This window comes from Scardinius erythrophthalmus, assembly GCF_964197995.2.
Source record: "Scardinius erythrophthalmus genome assembly, chromosome: 15".
NCBI classification, from domain to species: Eukaryota; Metazoa; Chordata; class Actinopteri; order Cypriniformes; family Leuciscidae; genus Scardinius; species Scardinius erythrophthalmus.
In genome coordinates this window covers 7,504,883-7,526,481 of record NC_138235.1, presented here as the reverse complement: position 1 = coordinate 7,526,481, position 21,599 = coordinate 7,504,883, and the positions used below count along the sequence as shown (strand labels likewise).

General features: G+C 38.8%; 1 protein-coding gene across 3 annotated transcripts; it reads left to right on the top strand.

Annotated features, from left to right (window-relative positions):
* The first annotated feature begins 7,843 nt into the window (after nucleotides 1-7,843).
* adtrp1 (androgen dependent TFPI regulating protein 1) lies at nucleotides 7,844-19,738 on the top strand. 3 transcript variants are annotated; one of them, XR_014031721.1, is made up of 8 exons: nucleotides 7,844-8,128; nucleotides 8,967-9,101; nucleotides 10,362-10,463; nucleotides 15,228-15,343; nucleotides 15,442-15,602; nucleotides 16,226-16,306; nucleotides 18,364-18,475; nucleotides 18,582-19,728. XR_014031721.1 is itself a non-coding variant. In XM_081386998.1 (7 exons), exons 1-6 carry the CDS (start codon nucleotides 7,967-7,969, stop codon nucleotides 16,303-16,305), a joined length of 756 nt encoding a protein of 251 aa, XP_081243124.1. In that variant the 5' UTR covers nucleotides 7,844-7,966; the 3' UTR covers nucleotide 16,306; nucleotides 18,582-19,729. The 3 variants fall into 3 exon arrangements, 2 of the variants coding, with proteins under 2 accessions (XP_081243124.1, XP_081243125.1); XM_081386998.1 differs by lacking the exon at nucleotides 18,364-18,475 and having other exon boundaries at nucleotides 18,582-19,729; XM_081386999.1 differs by lacking the exons at nucleotides 16,226-16,306; nucleotides 18,364-18,475 and having other exon boundaries at nucleotides 7,847-8,128; nucleotides 18,582-19,738.
* The last annotated feature ends 1,861 nt before the right edge of the window (nucleotides 19,739-21,599 follow it).

Sequence of the window (21,599 nt, the reverse complement as noted above, 5' to 3'; positions counted from 1 at the left end):
ACTGGTTCCCCCTTTTTCCCTGCGCCTTGGACTTTGCTACATTTATATTTAAAAGCATTTTAAATAGCACATTAAAATAAAACACTTGGAAAAATAATACCTCAAGAGGTAGGGCCTAATCTTTTCATTTTAGTTATTTATTTTATTTTTACCTCAGATGCATTTTCTTCGTGTCAGTCACGGAGAGCACAGAAATGGCCGCTCAAGATAAATGAGGTGCGGGAGTATTTTGAATTAGAAATAAAAGAAGTTTCATGTGAACTGTGCCATGTCAATCTGCCATAATTCCTCTAGAGCTGTGCATAACCATGTTCAGGACATGCACATAAGTGTGACACGCACATGTCCATGCCATATTCACTTCAATCTAGAAAAAAGAACAGCTTCAGAATCAGCATGAGCTTTATTCGCCAAGTGTGCAGCATTTATCATGGGATTTGACTGTTTGATTCATAGATTAAGTGCTCAAATAGATCACATATACACAAGTTTCTTACTTTTAGACTAGTCGGTTACAAAACTTGTTTAAACGACTGTCAAATTAGTCGATGCGCAGATCCCTATTTGTAATGTCTCAGCCATCTCTCTTTCTACAGTCTTTCTTCAAATCTCCCTCTTGCTCACGCTCTCTCCTGAGTGGACACGCCCCCTACTGCTGATTGGCTCTCTCTCTTGAGTGGACACGCCCCCTACTGCTGATTGGCTCTCTCTCCCGAATAAACACCCCCCTACGCCTGATTGGCTCTCTCTCCTGAGTAAACGCCCCCTACTGCTGATTGGCTCACTCTCTTCTGAGTAAACACGCTCCCTTCTGCTGATTGGCTCACTCTCCTGAGTAAACACGCCCCCTACTGCTGATTGGCTCACTCTCCTGAGTAAACGCCCCCCTACTGCTGATTAGCTCACTCTTTCCTGAGTAAACATGCCCCCTTCTGCTGATTGGCTCACTCTCCTGAGTAAACACGCCCCCTACTGCTGATTGGCTCACTCTCTCCTGAGTAAACACGCCCCCTTCTGCTGATTGGCTCACTCTCCTGAGTAAACACGCTCCCTTCTGCTTATTATTGGCTCACTCTCCTGAGTAAACATGCCCCCCTACTCCTGATTGGCTCACTCTTCTACCTCTGCCCTACAGCACGCCAAACACACACACTCTTTTGCAAGCCTGTAGGCAGGGGGGGTTCGGGGGGTTCGAATGAACCCCCCCTCACTGCCAAAGGTCATCTTCATTTATATAGCGCTTTTAACAATGTACAGGGTGGGCCATTTATATGGATACACCGTAATAACATGGGAATGGTTGGTGATATTAAAGTCCTGTTTGTGGCACATTAGTATATGTGAGGGGGCAAACTCCTCAAGATGGGTGGTGACCATGACATATACTAATGTGCCACAAACAGGACTTTAATATCACCAACCATTCCCATGTTATTACGGTGTATCCATATTAATGGCCCACCCTGTAGATTGTTTCAAAGCAGCTTTACAGAGATAAATGTATAATTTATGGTAACAGAGATTGTTTTGGCTTTATAGCGGTTCTTTAGTAAAGTTATATTCCAGCTAAGGTTAGTAATGATTGATTCGCTTCCGTCGCAACAATTATTTGTTATTAAATTAGGGGCCGCTAAGACGACACAATTCTCTCTACATAGACTTTAAACGCGAACCTGTGAGAAACGCTGATGGCGGTCACATACGCATTAAGAATTGGTTCTATAGTTATGTGCGTTTGAATATATGTGCGCAGGTTTGTAATTTCCTACAAACCAAGCCTAAACAAAGTACTGGTGTTTCCTTATAATTTTTGATACAGAATTTTATTTTATCAATTCGGGGTAGATACGCGAATTGAGTTTCCCGACAACGCTTTATCTGTAGAGTGGTAAAGGGATCCTCCATAGGGAGAGACTAGTTGGCACTTCAGCACTGCGTTGTCATCGGGTCCAGGCGAAGGTCCTTCGTCAGATCTGGATACGGCCTGGATCCGGCAGGCTGCGGGAAAATCTCGGGATAAACAAAGACACTAAAATTAGCGTAGATGCCATTCTTCTCATGATGTAACGAGTACATCAGGATTTATGGGAAGTGTGCCCGGGTTCCAGCTGACCTAATCTATGTAGCCTAACATTGAATTATAGAAGTCTATAATGTATTATGTGAATGCTAGGTCAAAGAGATGTGTCTTTAGTCTAGCTTTGAACTGACAGAGTGTGTCTGCTTCCCGGACAATGGTAGGAAGACTGTTCCAAAGTTTTGGTGCTAAATAGGAGAAGGATCTCCCGCCAGCAGTTGATTTTGATATTCTAGGTAATATTAACTGGCCGGAATTTTGAGATCGCATTAGACGTGACGGACTATAATGCGTTAAGAGCTCGCTCAAGTACTGCGGAGCTAAACCATTTAGTGCTTTGTACGTGATCAGCAATATTTTAAAATTGATGCGATGTTTAATAGGGAGCCAGTGCAGTTTTGACAGAACCGGGCTAATATGGTCATACTTCCTGGTTCTGGTAAGAACTCGAGCTGCTGTAGTTTGTTTATTAAGCGTGCAGGGCAACCACCCAGTAGAGCATTACAATAATCTAGCCTTGAGGTCATGAACGCATGAACTAATTGTTCCGCATTTGTCAATGAGAGCATATGACGTAATTTAGATATATTTTTAAGATGGAAAAATGCAGTTTTACAGATACTAGACACGTGACTTTCAAATGAAAGATTGGTAAGTCCAGAATTTAAGTCGTTTTTTTTTTTTTTTTTTTTTTTTATGTGATTATTGTCATCATTGTTTTAATCAATGCTTGTGACAAATATAATTGGGCTTAAGCCCCGAATGTTTTATCAAAAGCCCCGAATCTTTTAGGTTTTTTAAAATAACTTCAACTTTGTTTCATTTCCTCTCAGTCTTTCTGACTGGAGCGGCAAAAAATGAAACACAAGCTCTATTACCGTGCGTGGTGGCGGACGGTAATGCATCGCGCATCACTCAGCTTGTTTGCCAACTGCCAATAAAAACTAACGAACGTCGTTGTCATCAGGGGCTGGCGGGCTGTTGTATGTTTCACCGGCGTCGTAGCGAGCTTACTGGCTAACTGGCTGAGGTTGTGTTGTAATGATGTTTACACCAAATTCCAATTTTACCTATGTAGGCTAACTTAAAAAGTCAGATAATGGTTGCCTCTTTTTAGTTGCCAGGGGTGAAAATGAGTCATCCTTAACATTTTTGGTGTTTTGGATTCACTACAGCTGGACAACAATTAAATACAAAATAGGTTGTAGGCTCTACTGGGTGATTTTTTTTTTTTTTTTTTACTGAGTAACTATCATCATTTTCCCAGATAGTGTGTAGATTTTTAGGCATTCTATTATCTAAAACAGCCTGAAAAATAGTGCATTTAGCTGACGTAAATGGGAAAAAAGACCCCCCTAGGTTCGGGCTAAGCCCCGAATGTTTGCATTGGCTGGCTCCGCCCCTGGGGTTATATATATTTTTTAATTAAAAGGATTTCTATATTTTATCCACTCAATAGTCTACAATATAATAGCCATATAAACGTAGCGTAATTATATAATAAAACATAGTGGGATATTCAGTGATATTGGCTGTGCAATATGATTGGAACTGACCAGTGTACTAAATCCATAAGTGTCAAGACAAATACAGCAAAAAATACAGCAAGAGGCATTGATAGAGAGTCAAGAAATGATGATGAATATTTCAGTAAAGTTCCTTTTATCTATTCTGTTGTTAGTGTGGTCTTTAAACTTATGAACTGTGTATGGACTGACAAAGGTGTTACATGAGGAAGCAATTTGACAACAATGCAGTAAATATTTTAGGTTCATCAAAAAGCGTGCTCGTTAAGATACCAGCAGACAAGCTAATCCAGCACAAATTAGTGCATAAAAGGTCACCAAAATTAAGTATTTGAACCTCACTATTAAATACAAAAGGAGGAGAAAAAATGCAAAAAGGTCCACTTAAAAAAAAAAAAAAAAAAGAACCCCCCCTTTCAATAGGCTGGCTACGGACCTGTTTTGCGCTAATTATTCTGATCCTGTCCCGAACTATGATTGGCAACAAAAAACAGGTATGCTCGATCATTCTGTCCTTTTTAGGGTCGCATCCTGTGACATCATGTCCTATTTTTGGTTCGTTTACATGTCCTTGGTCCGTGTTGCGTTCATATTTAATTCGGACCGCTCCAGAGTTTGTTTCTAAGCGGTGCGAGTCCCATCTTTTCAGCGTCTCAGTCCGCTTGTTTGGTGGCACCAGGGTTCAGATGGCAGCGTTCACACTTATTCAGATAAACCGCACTCGCACCAGGGCTCATCATGCAAACTCTAACATATATACTGTATATATATATATATATATATATAAACACAGCATGTTATGTGCACATGTGTGGGACAGTAGGAACACAGTGGCATCACAGCTGACTATGCTACCAATCATAAATGAAACGGTGGCTGAAGGAGAACTCCTGAAAAGCGTGCCAGAATGGCCGACACTAGTCTGTGTTTGCGGCAGCGAGTCGCGGTTCAGCTCGCAGTGTGTGTTCTGCTCCAGCTCTTCTTCTCCGCTCCAGTGGGAGACGGTGTCAGCCTCTCCTCTGAGAATGTGTATTGGCTAACAAAGCTTTGGTCCATGACTGACTGCAAACCTGCTTTCAGATCTGCCTCCATTTAGTTTGCAATGTCCACTCTACATTTTGTTCTCGTCCAATAAGCAGTTTCTCTCAGATTCACATCACATTGAGAGAAGAAAAAACGGTCGCAAAGTGTGTTGTGGTCAGCTCAGCCATAATTGAACTAGACACAATAGTTGTACAGGCTGAGCCATGAGTGCCAAGAAAGCTTTTATGTGATTACGGTTGTGAGAGCAGCAACACCTGCGATCCGGTGGCTTCAGAAGCCCGACGGGTCAAGACCTGCTGACTGACAGGTGTGTGGATGATGGATCAATCCTCAAGGAGAGGTGTGACACGAGGAGGAAACACATGGGAATAAAAAACATCGGTTTTTCTGAATGTTGGTCCTGAAAGAGAAATGTCTTTGAATTTGTTGTGTTGTATACCTTGTACTAATGCAAATAAAGTTTATTAAAAAAGTAAATGTTCACAGGAATGGTCAACTTGTCGTTAACTTAAGTGACAGAACAACCTATATGTGTCAAAATACTTTTATTATTAATTAATAATACATTGACATTTATTATGAGAGCTTTTAAATGGAAAGGTATATATTATGAAAGGCAACAGGAAAAATATTTATTTAATTTGTATATTTAATTATATTTATTTGTTATACACATTACCAGCAAACTCTTTTATTATTATTATTATTATAATGTCCAACAAACTAATATACAAAGGATTATTTTATTAAAAATTCAAGATTGCATTGTGGCAGCAGAAAAACTGGTGACGAGTGGAGGAAAAATTCAAAGGAGGATTCAATGTTTTGGGTTTTAAGATCTCTAACATTATATTCAACATACAATGGCTCAAAAAATATTTTACGTTTTGAAAAGTATGTTATACAGTATCTAACTATATTTCAAAAAGTAGGTGGTATAGAGTTCATACTGAAATGTGATTATGATATCAAAAAAATACCAATTAAACTTGCAAGTTTCCACAAACAAGCATTACTTTCATGGACCCAGGCGCGCAGATGGCACTGGGGACGGGGGGGACATGACCCCCCCAGATTCATAGTGACCCGATCCGTCCCCCGCCCTCACTATCCCTACGAAACGCGACAAAAATCGGTAAAACAGGGGATTAATCACTGTTTTCGCTATACATTATGTGTACACTATAGCCTACATAAACGTGTTTTTGCAAAACGGATTTAAATCCGATCTTCAATTCCCGCGCTTGGTCCCGCGTCTGTGACTTACTTTCACTTTGATTTGCGATAGTTTGCTTGATGAATATGTTCAGCTTCTCGTCTGCGGCGATGCTGTTCCAGTAGCGTCGCCATATCTGGCTATAACATTACATATAGCCTATAACACGCTCTCACACGTTTATTTTTTAGCATTTTTGGGAGGAGTAAAATTTACATATATGGTTTCAACAACCAGATGCATTTACACTTGTTCAGTTTCGTCTGGGATGCGGACCAGACCTCCTCCTGAAGTGGTTTGAGCGATCGGATTCAAATCTGTCTCGAATGCGTTTCGGAGGGCATTTACACCTGGTCTTTTCACGATCGGATAGCTATCCCATCACAGAAAACGCATGAAGTGGCCAGGTGTAAACAGCCCCTATTTCTGAGCTGAACCGGTGATTTTCTGAACTGAAAACTGAAAAAAATTGACTGTATAAATGTCATATAAAGGCGATGAAGAGACAAAAAACAATCACCTCGTTTTTTCAAAAACCAAACAATTAGTATTATTATTATTTGCACATAGGTTCTTTGCTTTTTGTTCATAATGATAGACTTTGTATGCTGAGATAAGCAAATGTTTAAAAAAAAAACATACTTTGCTAAAGACATGAAGTTTTGGTGGGTGATTGGCATACTAGTCAAATAACAGTCTGATCATGCATTGCTAGTGGTGATCAGGTAGGCCTTTGTTTACCTTTGGTCATTGTTGTTTATCCATGATTTCAAATAACAATCCCCCAATGGCTTTTTAATGCAAATCATTAGCCCAAATTATGCAAAGTTACTACTTGAGCACTAGTTAAAGCCCAAATTACGCAAATAACGAATTGAGTTTAAATCATTTGCTGACAGCTTGGTCCCCCCCAGTTAAAAAATTCTATCTGCGCCCCTGCATGGACCTCTTATGCATAGTCATAATTTCCCCCCATAAATGTACCATATGAATAATAGACACATACGGGTTAGAAACAAATCAATATATTTTTTAAGAACTGGTTTGAAAAAGGAATTATTTGGGTTAAACAGTTGATCGAAAAGGATGGTGTTTTAACTATACAGAATTTGTTCATATTTGTAACTTTTCAGTTGATCCAATATTTTACATGCAATTCCCAAGGAACTTTAGAGGCGATTAGAATATTATAATAATTGCTCTTTGCAAAAAGTTGAAGAATTTACTTGTATTAAGGTGCAGGGCAAGGATTTCACAAGTTCTGGATGTAATAATATGTTCTTGCGTTCCCTTCTTCAATCTAAATGTACTGTATACTGCTGTTACTACTCACTGGGATTTTCTTTTTAAAAAACATCTTGATTTTAGTCAAATTTGGATGAAGCCTCATAAGTACTACATCACAAATAAAGTGAAAAAAGTTTCATATTACATTTTTCATTGAGTTTACCCAGTTAAGTCACTTGTGGTACAGCTTTTTAAAGTGAACATGGAAGATTTTTGTGTTTTTTGTTTAAAAAAAAAAATTTGGGAGTGTCCCAAGACCCAAATATTTAGGAAAGAACTCAGTAATGTTTTTCATTTGATGGTGATAAAAATATTTTCTTTATATTGATTTAATTATTATACTTGCCCGTTGCTATATTCATAAATTCAAATGGAATGAAAAAATGCCAAATTTGAAATTTATGTTAAAATATATTTAGAAACAATATCCAAAAGTAAAAACTTAAAAGCAAGGAAAACTACACCGCTGTTTAATAGGTACAGGTTTTTTTTTTTTTCTGTAAAATGCCTTTTTTCTTGCAATTGCGAGATGATACCACAATTCTGAGGGAGAAAAGTCAGAATTTGGGGATATAAACCCGCAATTCTGAGGGACAAAATATCGATATAAAAATATATATATAAAATTTTTTTATAAATATCGAGCTTATATCTTGCAATTCTGATATTTTTTTCTGCAGAATCGATCTGAACTGTTGCTTTGAATAGGAGTTATAGAACGAACTACTCCAGGAGGCAGTAGTGCAACATTCAGACTGCGAGGCGAGCTGCCATTACAACCCGAAGAAGAGGAGGAGGAGGAGGAGGAAGACTGTCATGGCCGCCGCCGGGCAGAAGATGTGTCTGCTGCTTCATCTGCTTGTTTTCAGCTGGTATATATTCACCATCTGGAGTAACTGTTCTCTGCAGACCTCAGACAAACACCCCGGTGTGCGCTCATACGGAGGCCGCTGGAAGTACCTGACCTTTATTAATCTGGTAGGAGCCGTTCACACTCAATCCACCTTTGGCTTAGTTATTATGACACGCCGGTGACTCCAGTCCAGCGTTTGACATTCGGTTTCAAAGCCATTCAACTCTGCGCAGACCAACTCAGATATACATAACAAACGCCCTTTGCAGAGCGCAAGGCTTAATAATAATAATAATAAATAATGTGTATATATTAGACATATAAATCAGTGAAACATTTAACTATATGATTATGAAATAAAACTAATAGTACAATGTTCAGAAAAAAAATTCCCTTTTATTGTTCAAGGCTCCTTTTTTGGAAATAGCTTTTCATGTTTTATAATAATTTTTGAACTTTAAATGTATGCAAGACTGTAAATCCATCAAACTACAACACCGTTTGAACTAATGGTATCAAACCAATTGTAAATTACTCATAATACTATTCCCTATAATGTACAAGGCTTGTTTTTCAGATTATTAACCTGGTATTTATTTAAATGGGTTCAGTACTGTATATAAAAATGACCAGATTAATAATCTGAAAAACAAGTCTTGTGGTGCAATAAAAGGGATATTATTCTGAACATGTTACTATTAGTTTGATATAATGTCATTTAGTTAAATTGTTTAATTGATTTATAGGGCTATAGCCTAATTAATATATATTTTATTTCTTGAAGTTAAGCCTTGCGCTATGGAGAGGGTGTTTGTTTGTGTATATCTGAGTTGGTTTGTGCTGAAAACATGAAATGCGTAGAGTTTAATTGGTATGAAACCGAATGTCAAACGTTAAATCAACTTTACAGCTGTAGTGTGTTCATGTCACATGACTCGCGTGTGTGTGTTGTTTTTGTGTCAGGTGCTGCAGGCGGTGTTTTTTGGATGGTGTGTGTTCGTGGATGTGATGCTCATGCTGGTGCCGGTGAAACACACTCGGACCTTCACTAAAGCCAGAGACGACTTCTTCACTGCGCTGGCCTTTCCCGTCGGCACTGTGAGTACCAGTAAAGCTGAACACACATAAAGTCACACTTTATATTAATGTCCTTAACTACTATTGTACTTGCATCAAAAAATTAAAACAATGTACTTATTGTGCTCATATTGTATTGCAAAACACTTGTGCTGCTATTGAGGTGGATGCAGGTAATGTTGGCCACAGGTTTGGGTCGGTTTAAGGGAGGGTTAAGGTGTAAGATAAGGGCCAATAGTGTAATTATAGATGTAATTACAGAAATTAATTACATGCAGGTATTTGTTTAAATATAAGTAACACTGTAAAAACATGTATGTACACAATAAGTTCATTGTATCAAATTATTAATTTAAATTCACATTTTACATTTATGCATTTGGCAGACACTTTTATCCAAAGCGACTTACATTGCATTTCAAGGTACACATTTACATTCTTATCAGCTCTTGCTTTCCCTGGGAATCGAACCCATGACCTTGGCGTTGCAAGCGCCAACGCTCTACTGATCAACGCTCAACGCTCAAACTCAGTTATAAAGCACATAAATGTTAATACACACGGTAGTTACACACAGTATATATATATATATATATATATATATATATATATATATATATATATATATATATATATATATATATCATGTCTTATAGGTCATACTGTTGCTGTAACTTAAGTCTTTATTCACTGAAAGTGTCAGTTCTCTTTCACTTTAAGTATGTGGAAGAGAGTATCCAGGCTATTTCTTTTGAGTAAATTACATTTTATATTTTTTGCTAATTTATTCAATTATGTATGACATTTGAGCATGACTAGATGTGCAAATGATGTCCCTGGATTTTTGGAAGGACCAAATACACACTAAAAACATTAACTGGGTGTTTCTAAGAATTTGAAAAGTTTTTATAGTATTTCCCAGTTTTAGGCTCAATTTTTGTTATTTCGAAAGTGTTTCTATATAGGATGTGAATGACTGACACAAAACATGAAACTGGTTACCATTTCAGTTTTTTCACCAATAGTCTAAATAAATGTATTTTAAAAACAGTATCAATATGAGCTCTTAAAATAACAATAGTCATAGAAGAACTAGAAAATAGTTGTTGCTTCAGTGCATATTGTCTTTTAATATTGTTTTTTTTATATATATAATGTTGTTATTTTTTACATATAATGTCAATAGTTTTGTGTCATATCGTTTATATTGGATTATGGCCAAGCCTGCTCCTTAAATATCGGTATCATCAAACTTGAATGAGTTGATCTTCTTGCTTGCAGTTTGTGTTTGCTTCTTTCTGGAGTCTCTACACTTATGACCGAGAGCTGGTGTATCCCAAGATGTTAGATGAGATCATTCCCATCTGGCTGAATCACGCAATGGTGAGAAGATTATTGAATATTATATATTGCAGTGACTTCACTGACCCCTGATCATGTGTTGTGCTCACACTGAATACACAGCCTTCATTTAGAGCTCATTTAATGCAGTCTGGACATTCAATTCACATTATTTGTATAGCACTTTTCTCAATACACATCGTTTCAAAGCAGCTTTACTGAAAATGCATTAATCCACATTACAATTTACGCCCGTTTCACACATGCTCCGTGTGCAGTGTGTATGCACACGCTATAGTGCTTCACGTCTGCTGCGTTTGCAGTGCGTAACCACGGCTGTACCACAAACACATACTCACTATTTTTATCTTAAATGCAGAAGATCAGCAACTTTTATTAAAAAAAGTTTTGTCAGCATTGCGATTCTTGTACACAAATAAATACACTCTTTAATGGACATATGCACGTTTAAACACAATTTAAAAAACGTAGGCCTATTATTCCATGCATTACTTCTACTTATATTAAGTTGCTCAAGCAAGTGGTCAAATATTTAACCATGTACTTATATTAAAATCGCAAACATTTTAAATTAAAACTTAAAGCTACACTGTGTAGGATTTTCTCCCATCTAGCGGTGAAATTGTTTATGACTATCAACTGAATATTACTTTCTAGGCCCTCCCATTCCGAGGGCGTTTTAACTCCTACGGTGGCCGTATTATTTCAAATCTGCCGGCAGTCGCGAGTAATCTCCCCCTCTCATTCGTCACGGCGCCACTGAGGGTAAAAACGTGAAAGGCGAAGCTTGAATTTCCAGGTGTGTCCCTCTTTGGCTATTGTATTTTCAAGATGGAGGTGCAACATGGCTGCCGCCATTCGAGCGACTCGCTCGTATGTATTCTGAATGGCAGATTCTACGCTTACGAGAATACTTTATTAGTTGGTAGAAGTAATTACACATTAATGAGCACATATCATTTTGAAAGAACAAAGTGTTTTTTGCTAAGAATCGACTTAAAAAAATTACACAGTGTAGCTTTAAAATTGACAAAAACAGCCGACTCTCATGCCTTTTCTTTTGCGTTTAAATTTTAATATAATACATCTTGCATGTCACAAATAACTTGTTTTTCCACCTCCACGAATGAGACGAGTGTTGGTCATTATTTCACCTTGTTGAGGTAAACTGAGTGTAATTGATGATATTGCTCCTGTTAAAGTCAGGAAGAAGAGTGGCAGACAAAAAGCACCTTGGAGAAACTCAACAGCAGAGCAAAATATGAAAAGACAATGCAGAAAAGCAGAGCGCATGTGGCGGAAGACAAAACTTGTAGTCCATTATAACATCTACAAAGACAGCCTTCATGCTTTCAATATGGAACTAGGTAAAGCTAGACAGACTTTCTTCTCAAATATTATAAACAGTAATTTAAACAACACACGCACTCTTTTTGCTACTGTAGAGAGACTGACAAACCCCCCCAAGCCAGATTCCCAGTGAAATGCTCTCAGAGAACAAGTGCAGTGAGTTTGCTTCTTTCTTTTCTGAGAAAATCAATAATATCAGAAAGGTGATCAGCACATCCTTGAGTTGCACTGAGGTCAGACAGATCAAACCACCTGAGAAAGTAGTTACTATGTCTGATTTCAAAGAAACTGATGACAAAATTTTGGAAGAAACTGTACAGCACCTTAAAACATCAACATGCGCTCTTGACACACTTCCCACATCATTTTTCAAAAGTGTGTTAAACAGTTTAGAAGCAGATCTTCTAGAAGTGGTAAATGCCTCACTTCTCTCTGAGAGTTTTCCAAACTCCCTGAAAACTGCAGTTGTCAAGCCCCTCCTGAAAAAGAGCAATCTGGATAAGACCATATTAGGCAACTATAGGCCGATCTCAAATCTTCCTTTCATAGGCAAGATCATTGAAAAAGTTGTCTTCAATGAGCTGAACAAATTCTTATGCTCAAATAGATACTTTGACAATTTTCAATCTGGTTTCTGACCGCACCACAGCACAGAGACAGCGCTCATAATATTCGCTTAAATACTGATTCAGGCAAATTATCGGTGCTGGTGCTACTCGTCCTCAGTGCTGCATTTGACACTGTCAATCATAACATACTTCTGGACAGGCTGGGAAACTGGGTGGAGCTTTCTGGGATAGTCCTAAAATGGTTCAGGTCATACTTAGATGGGAGAGGTTATTATGTGAGTATAGGAGATCATAAGTCTGAGTGGACATCCATGACATGCGGAGTCCCTCAAGGCTCAATTCTTGCGCCACTCCTGTTCAACCTGTATATGCTCCCAATGAGCCAAATAATGAGAAAGAACCAAATCTCTTACCACAGCTATGCAGACGACACACAGCTCTACCTAGCCCTATCACCTCACGATTACAGCCCCATTGACTCTCTGTGCCAATGCATTGATGAAGTCAACAGTTGGATGTGTCAAAACTTTCTTCAGTTAAACAAAGACAAAACTGAAGTCATTGCGTTCGGAAACAAAGATGAAGTTCTCAAGGTGAATGCATACCTTCACTCTAGGGGTCAAACAACTAAAAATCAAGTCAGGAATCTTGGTGTGACACTAGAGTCAGACCTTAGTTTCAGTAGTCATGTCAAAGCAATAACTAAATCAGCATACTATCATCTGAAAAATATTGCAAGAATTAGATGCTTTGTTTCCAGACAAGACTTAGAGAAACTTGTGCATGCTTTCATCACCAGCAGGGTGGATTATTGTAATGGACTCCTCACTGGCCTTCCCAAAAAGACCATAAGACAGTTGCAGCTCATACAGAACGCTGCCGCCAGGATTCTGAGCAGAACTAGAAAATATGAACATATCACACCAGTCCTCAGGTCTTTACACTGGCTCCCAGTTAAATTTAGGATTGATTTTAAAGTATTATTACTGGTATATAAATCATTCAATGGCCTAGGACCTCAATACATTGCAGATATGCTCACTGAATATAAACCCAACAGATCACTCAGATCACTAGGATCATATCAGCTAGAAATACCAAGGGTTCACTCTAAGCATGGCGAGTCTGCTTTTAGCTATTATGCCAGCCGCAGCTGGAACCAGCTTCCAGAGGAGATCAGACGTGCTCCTACTGTAGTCACTTTCAAATCCAGACTCAAAACACTTCTGTTTAGCTATGCATTTACTGAATGAGCACTGTGCCAATGCTCGTCCGACTGTTTGTACTGTACTGTATTTTATTTTTTATTTTTCTAAACTGTTTTAATTATTCTTATTTCTTTTTATTATTTTAATTTCTTCTATGTAAAGCACTTTGAATTGCCATTGTGTATGAAATGTGCTATATAAATAAACTTGCCTTGCCTTGCCTTGCCTAAATTGTAATTTTCCTAGCTTTACCCCGGTCTTAAAGGGGGCGTGAAACACTCATTTTCAGTCAATCTCATGTTAATCTTGAGTACCTATAGAGTAGTACTGCATCCTTCAAATCTCCAAAAAGTCTTTAGTTTTATTATATTTATAAAAGAAAGATAGGCTGTACCGAGTCTTTCCGGAAAAAAACGAGCGGCTGGAGGCGTGCCGTGTGAGCGGAGCTAAAGCTGTGCTTATGCGCGGATAACTAACAACACTCAGACATTTGAAGCAGAAAAGCAGTTTTACTCACCGCCTGCGGTTCCAACGCACGACGTGAACCTTTACGGTTGGGATAATCCTTAAGCATTAGACGATCGTCGCGAATCCGGCGTCGAACTGGGCTTTGTTTATAAAACAATCATCGTCGAAATGCAGGGAACAAACAGTCTTGCACAACTCCGTTGATGCTCTGGAAAAACAAACTCCATCCACTGGTCCCTTAACGCTGGGTTCTTTGGGAATCTGTGCAGGGTTGTCTTGCCCTGGCAACCAAAAACCCACTTCTTTGGTGACATTGACTTCCCTAAAGCCGAGCATAGAGCTTTGATGGGCGTACTGCTTTCGCTCTCTTGCTCTGGTCTACGGTTGCGCGCGCGCCCGCGTCCTTCCAGGAGAAGTGCACTTAGGACCTGTATAAGGAAATTCCGCCCCATCTGATGTCACACAGGCCCATACTCGAAAAAAACTTTCTGAAACTTGTGACAAACCGGAAGGAGCATTTTTGGAACAGAAATACTCCTTCAAACGTACAATTTAATCTTTGAAACTTTGTCCATGTTTAGCATGGGAATCCAACTCTTTAACAGTGTAAAAAACTCAGTATGCATGAAATAGCATTTTACCCCCCCTTTAAAGTAAAAAGATGACTGTGAAAAAAAGTAGTATTTAATTAAAAACATTTATGGTGAAATTACTACATTTTATTTAATTAAACGCGTTTATGGTGAAATTACTACATTTTCATGTCAGTCTGTTCATTTTGACCACGAACCATGCGCTGTCACTTTAATTCTCCGCGTGCAGCACAGCAAAAATAGACTCGGTGTGGATAGATCTCTGCACTGCTGTATACGCAACCGATGCTGGAACGGATCGCCGGACTGCATCCGCGTGCAGTGTGAAAGCTCAAACCTGTTAACATGGGTGCGGAAACAAATATGCACCGCATACACACTGCAAACGGAGTATGTGTGAAACGGGCATTAGAGTGCTCTGTCTAAGTTATGTATTTCAGAAATGTGCATATACAAATCACAGTTAGCTAAAAATGTATTAGTTTAAACAATGTAATAATTTAAGGCAGAAACACTGAGCTCATTGAAGTAAGGAATGCTTGTGAAGACATGATTATGTGGCTGTGTGTTGAGGTGTGATGTGTTTTTTTCTTCCAGCACACGGTGATCATGCCTCTGCTGCTGCTCCAGATGTTCCTGCAGAACCACACATATCCCAGTCGCACTAAAGGCATTTCTGTGCTGGCTCTGTTCTCCGCCCTGTATCTGTCATGGTAATCTCGCTCACACACACACACACACACACACACACACACTGGTTCTCTCTCCAGCAGAGCTGCACTGATGTGTGTTTCTGCCCGTCCCTCATCAGGGTGTTGTGGGTGCACCACGCCTCCGGGATCTGGGTGTACCCCATCATGGCTCACTTGAGTCCCGCGGGACTGTGTGTGTTCCTGGGCGGCGCGTCCCTCACCATGGCTCCTCTGTACCTGTTAGGAGAGAAGCTCAGCCTCGTGATGTGGGGCGCCACAGGTGAGGAACTCACCCACCCGCCGTTAGACGGATCTGTCTTTACACAGGGTCATGTGTAACCATTGAGCTCAAGTTTAACAGGAACCGCTAACTTGGAACCGTTTAAAAGTTCACCCAAAAATGTAAATGTCCTGATTATTTACTAATGGCCCCCAGCCATCCGAGATGTACATTACTTTCTTTCTTCAACCAGAAAGAAATGAAGGTTTTAGAGGAAAACATTCCAGGATTTTTCTAAAAGAAGCTTGAATCCTGAATCCGATATTGATCCTTGATTTATTTCTCCGTTTTTCCCAAAGCCTGCTTGCCTCAGTTGATCTACGTTTACATTTTTGGGGGGATTTTCTGCACTCGCCAATCTATAATTGTGACCCATGATGACTGAACGACACAACAGCTGCGTGCGAGATCTTGTATCTTAGATATGTATACATAGATTCCTCATTGCTGGCTTTCCCCATTGAAACTGCCGCTAACAATGCATCTATCTATATATATATATATATATATATATATATATATATATATATTTATATCTATATTATCTATATTCTATATATAACTATATATGTGGTTTCTACAAGCAGAAACCGAGGATAATGCTGATATTACGTCATTGATAGGTGACAATGACCAGGGACGAGCCATTATTAAAAACTGGAATTTCTCTGGATTTACAAATCCTTGGGGTGTTTTGGGATAATGTAAGTACACAACTGCATGAAATATATCACACTGTGCAAGTGGTTTTTGAATATTTTATTACAAAAATCCTACATATTGTACCTTTAAAGGGCTCCACACTACCCCAGCTGATGAATAAGGCTCTACTCTAGCGAAACCATCAGTCATTTTCTGAAAAAAAAAAAGTAGGCCTATATACTTTTTAACTATAATTGTTTGCCTTGGTCCAGCTCTGCACTGACGGTGGAGTTCAGTGGAGTGTGTGGACGTTGAGAAGGTCACGCTTGATGTAGGCCACAAGAACCAGCCCCTTTTTACATGTTTTACATGTTTACAAGAGGATCGTTCACAGACTACATGTCCAGCGTCATTCACACACTGTAAAACAGTCCAAAACAACTGTGCCGGAAGAAGTTGGAGTTTTTCGCCCAACACTTCCTCTTTGAACAGTTAAACAGTAGTTATGTTTTTACCAGTGGAAGTAAGCTTTTAGCTTTCACGAGATCGGGGCATCCAGGATACACACACACACACGAACAGACCATCTATGCAGAAATAACACGTCAACTAATGCGTGTAAGAATAAATAACTTGCTTGTCAGAAATGCTATCCTCCGCTGGATCAGATTCAAGGCTTATTCCTCACAGCACGTCTTCCTCCAAGAGCCATGAAAAGCAGAAGCATCTTTCCTTTGACCTAAAGCTTGATGTGGTGTTTATGGGGTGATGTGGGTGTTTACAGGTTCGCACGGACAATTGCTCTGTTTGAGTTTTAGACCACTGGAGTGAGGACAAAGAGAGTAAAGTAAGGACATTTTGGCCGGTCCTCACTTTCTGAGAGCCTTTAAAGGCCTGTTTGAGGGTCAAGACTTGGTTTTAGGGATAAGGTTATAATGAGGTTAAGGGTCGGTTTAGGGTCAGGGGTCGGGTTAGGCACTTAGTTGTGATGGGTAAGGTTAGGGTAAGCGGATAGAGATTGCATTGTGTCAATGAATGTCCTCATAAAGATAGATGTACAAGAGTGTGTGTGTGTGTGTGTGTGTGTGTGTGTGTGTGTGTGTGTGTGTGTGTGTGTGGCCACATTACAGATAATGATTGAACCTCTCGTTGGTTTCATACGGATTACTCTATCAGAGAATATAAGGTTTTGTTGTTATTGTGAGTGTACACAAATAAAAGCAGAGCCTTTACAGTTTCAGATGATGGCTCACTCTTATCTGTCACCCAAAAATCTAAACTAGCCCATGATTTACTCACCCTGAAGCCATCCTAGGTGTATATGACTTTCTTCTTTCTGACAAATACAATGGAGTTATATAAAAAAATGTCCTGGCTCTTCCAAGCTTTATAATGGGAGTCAATGGGCACTATTTTTTTGAAGTCCATGCAATCCATCCATCATAAAAGTGTCCTAAACAGCTACTCCTACATCTACGTCATATATCGTCATCAAGTGTTACTCTTGTGGCGTGAGTCGACTTGCGTACGGCCGTCTGTCAGAAGCTGGTTATTTTAGTTGATATGGATATTTTTAAAACCGTTTAGGACACGTTTATCATGGATAGATGCACTTTTATGGACTTCAAAAAAATAGTGCCCATTGACTCCCATTATAAGGCTTGGAAGAGCCAGGAATTTCTTTAATATAGCTCTGATTGTATTCGTCTGAAAGAAGAAAGTCATATACACCTAGGATGTCTTGAGGGAGAGTAAATCATGGGCTAGTTTTCATTTTTGGGTGAACTATCCCTTTAATCTGCATTGACGAGCCCTCAGCGTTTGCACTGCTCCTCCACACTTGTAGACAGCGGGGGGGTCGGGCCGTATGATCCTGTGTGCATGTTGGGTCGTCACGCTGGACAAGCTGGTGAACTCAACCGTCTCGCATCACAGAGCTGGACCGAGGCAAACATTTGTAGTTGTGTATTATTATGATTATTATTATTTAGAAAATGACTGATTGTTTCGCTGAGACCCTTGTTTGTCGGCTGAGGTCATGTGGAGCCCTTTAAAGCTCCTGAATATGGTGATGGACCGTCAAAAATGGACTATGGTGATCCCTGTTCACTTGCATTAGATGGGGAAAAATCCTGAAATGGTTTCCTTAATTGTCTTCAGCTGAAGAAAGAGTCGTGTAGGTCTGGGATGGCCTGGGGCGAGTACATAATCAGGACATTTTCATTTTTTGGGTGAACTATTCCTTTAACCTGAATATCCAGCTAACTATATTTTTAGTGTGGTAGCTTTTGTATGTTATTATTATGATCCATACTGACTGTAGTTTTTCTCCAAAAGGGAATCAGAAGAAGAAAAAGAAGTAAATGTCTACTGGAAAACACATTAACCGTGTGGATCTCAATGCCAGCCAAACAAAGGGAACAATGAAGAGCTGAAGTGTCGTGTCTGGTGTGTTGTACAGGAGGGGCTTGATTCACCCTCACATACATGCATACAGAAAGACACTAGGACACATTAATACACGCATACTGTACACAAGGTGTGCGCATACACTAATAGTTTTATTCCGTTTTTTTTTTTTTTTTTTTTTTTTTTTGTGATTCTAATGAAAATCAGTTGCACTTACAAATTAAAATGCTGTATTAAAAAAAAAAAAAAATCTTTATTTTATAATTGCCAAGCCTCTGTAATATCCCAGAATGCTGTTGTTCAGTGGTTAAGGCACAGTTAGTACCGAGCACTTTTCCCTTCTCAGATTCATAATCGTTTTTGTTTTTTGTTTTAATGGAAAAAAAAAGCCTGAGCTGGTGACCAATTCATATAAAATAGTTTTTCTATGTAGTTTATGGCAGTTAGTGTCACATGGTGCAATTGCATGTAATGAAAGCATTAAGAGGTGTTTGAATATTGATGAGGAGAGTCTGAGGGCTTCTTGAATGACCCTTGACCCTGCATGAACTCAGGTAATCTCACTAGTGAAGCCCTTAATGTGATTTTCCGGCTTTACCGAGAGTTTGATGATGACCTTTATTGGAAACGAGTGAACCCAAGTAATCTGGTACATTTCATTCACATCCATGTTTAATAACATCATCATCTTTGAGTCCTATCAATCGGAAATGTTTTTTAATTGTTTTGTCGACATGCTATAAAGCAGAATAGTGTGTCATTGTAATTACAGTGTGTTACGCTGTTTTTTGTTTTAATGCGTGTAACCTTAACTTGTTTGCATTAATCAAAAACAAATGTTGTAGAAACACCCGTTTAGGTGAACCGAGTTGACGGATCAGTTTTCTGACGTTCACAAGGTCACCGCTGTGAGACCAACAGCACACATGATTCCTGCTGTGATATGGTGGGTTATGGCACTTGTGTTAAATGTGTGATCTCTGAAGAGGGACAATTACTGGTGTACCCCATCTATGTTTATTCATGTCATCTGTGTCCTTTATTCATAAACAATAATAAATTAGAGCTATACTTTTATTCAGTTGAAGTGTGTCTTTTGCCTTTAAATATGCTTGGTCTCCCTGGATCAGTTCACCTCTTGATGCCAATGGAGTAAAAGTGGAGCAGTGCGTCAGCTGTTTGTTAACTTCCTACTTAAGACACTCTCCTTTAATCAGATTTACTGTAAGTCGATCAGTTTGCAAAGCTTTGAGAACAAGAAAATCACCTCATTTTCAGTCGCTGGGTTCAGTGCGAGCTGCATTGACCCTTTTAATAGTTGAATCAATAGTCGTAAACAAAAAGACACTGAATATGTGCGGTATGTGGGGCTTGATGAGGGCAGTGTGCATGTACTCATATTTTGAATAAAGGAGAAATTATTTTACTCTTCTGCTGAAATTCTGGACAATCATAGAAGGAACGTGTTTCCCCCTCATTTTCTTTCTGGAATAAAACCATAAAATAAGAGTTCAGACAATAGAGATAGAGCCAGTGTGCGTCTGTGAGGTCAGAGAAACGGGCTGCTTCAGGAGTAAGTGGATTAGTTGGTAAATCTTGTGCGGGTCTGAAATAGCTGCTCTATTCACTCTTTGGCTTGATGTGACCGCAGTATTAACTTCATCTTCACTCGAACACTCGCCTCTTGAAAATGACCAGGATGTTCAGTGGATCTGGATGGATCCATGAGTTTTGCACAGTGAAAATTGTGCATCTTAAAGGACGGCAAAACAAATGATAAAGTGACAATTGCTTTTTACTCTTAATATCAAGTTATCAAATCAGCTGTGGACTCAATGGATCGAAGAGAAAAGACAGTTCATTTTCTCTAGCGGTGTTTGGGTGAGTAATTCACACAACTCGTTCTTTAGAAGAAATACACATGATGCTCGCAAAGGATTTAGTTTCTTGAATGTCACTGAACAGTGAATTCACTGTGTACAGTGTGAATTTATAAAGATGTAGAGTACTGTGCAAAAGTCTGTGCAGGAAGGTTTCTTCAAGCGTCTCGGACACGTTCCCGCAGTTCTTCTGGATTTAGTCTGTCTCAGTTTTTTCTGTTTCTTCATGTAATCACAGAGGGACTCGATGATGGTGAGATCAGATCATACCGGCTGTTGTCAGACTCCTTGTGCATACACAAATCTCACTGGATTATTACAATTAATGGCAAAAAGAATGTTTGGAAATGTAAACTGATATTTCCTACTGACACACTACAGCAAAAGATATAGATAACTGACTTAACATATTAACAAGCCTAAGACTTTTGCACAGTGCTATACATACATTTTGTATGACCAGTTTTAGCACTGATTTGAAAAGCCTTGGATTTCACATTTCATCCCAAAATTAAACCCAAACTTTCTATTTTGCATAAAGAATGAAACCTGATTTTGTGCATTGTGACTATTTTTGTGGCACACTTCCATCCCAAATTTATTGCATCCTGATTTTTTTTTTTTTATAGTAAAAATGATTGTAATGGCAACATTTTTTTTATTTAAATCAACAAAAATTAAACGCAACATTAAAAAATAGCATGTTGACCAAAATATATATCATTGTTTTCTCATTACATTAATGAGAACTGGGGGAAACTGCTTAATTTCCCTGATTGTCACAATGCAAAAGATCGTGAAAATAGACTTAACTAATAAATAAACTGTTTTCAACATTGATAATAATCAGAAATGTTTCTTGAGCAGAAAATCGTCATATTAGACTGATTTCTGAAGGATCATGTGACACTGAAGACTGAAGAGTAATAATTTCCATCACAGGAATAAATAGTATTTTACAAATATTCAAATAGAAAACTGATTTTAAATGGTAAAACATATTGCAGAATTATTGTATTTTCGATCTGATAAATTCAGCCTTGGAGAGACTTTGTGTTTTTTTTGC

Coding starts and splice junctions, on each gene's coding strand:
- adtrp1 (XM_081386998.1), top strand. CDS start 7,967: ATGGCCGCCGCCGGGCAGAAGATGTGTCTGCTGCTTCATCTGCTTGTT. Junction 8,129..8,966: donor ACCTGACCTTTATTAATCTG/GTAGGAGCCGTT, acceptor TTTTTGTGTCAG/GTGCTGCAGGCGGTGTTTTT. Junction 10,464..15,227: donor TCTGGCTGAATCACGCAATG/GTGAGAAGATTA, acceptor TTTTTCTTCCAG/CACACGGTGATCATGCCTCT.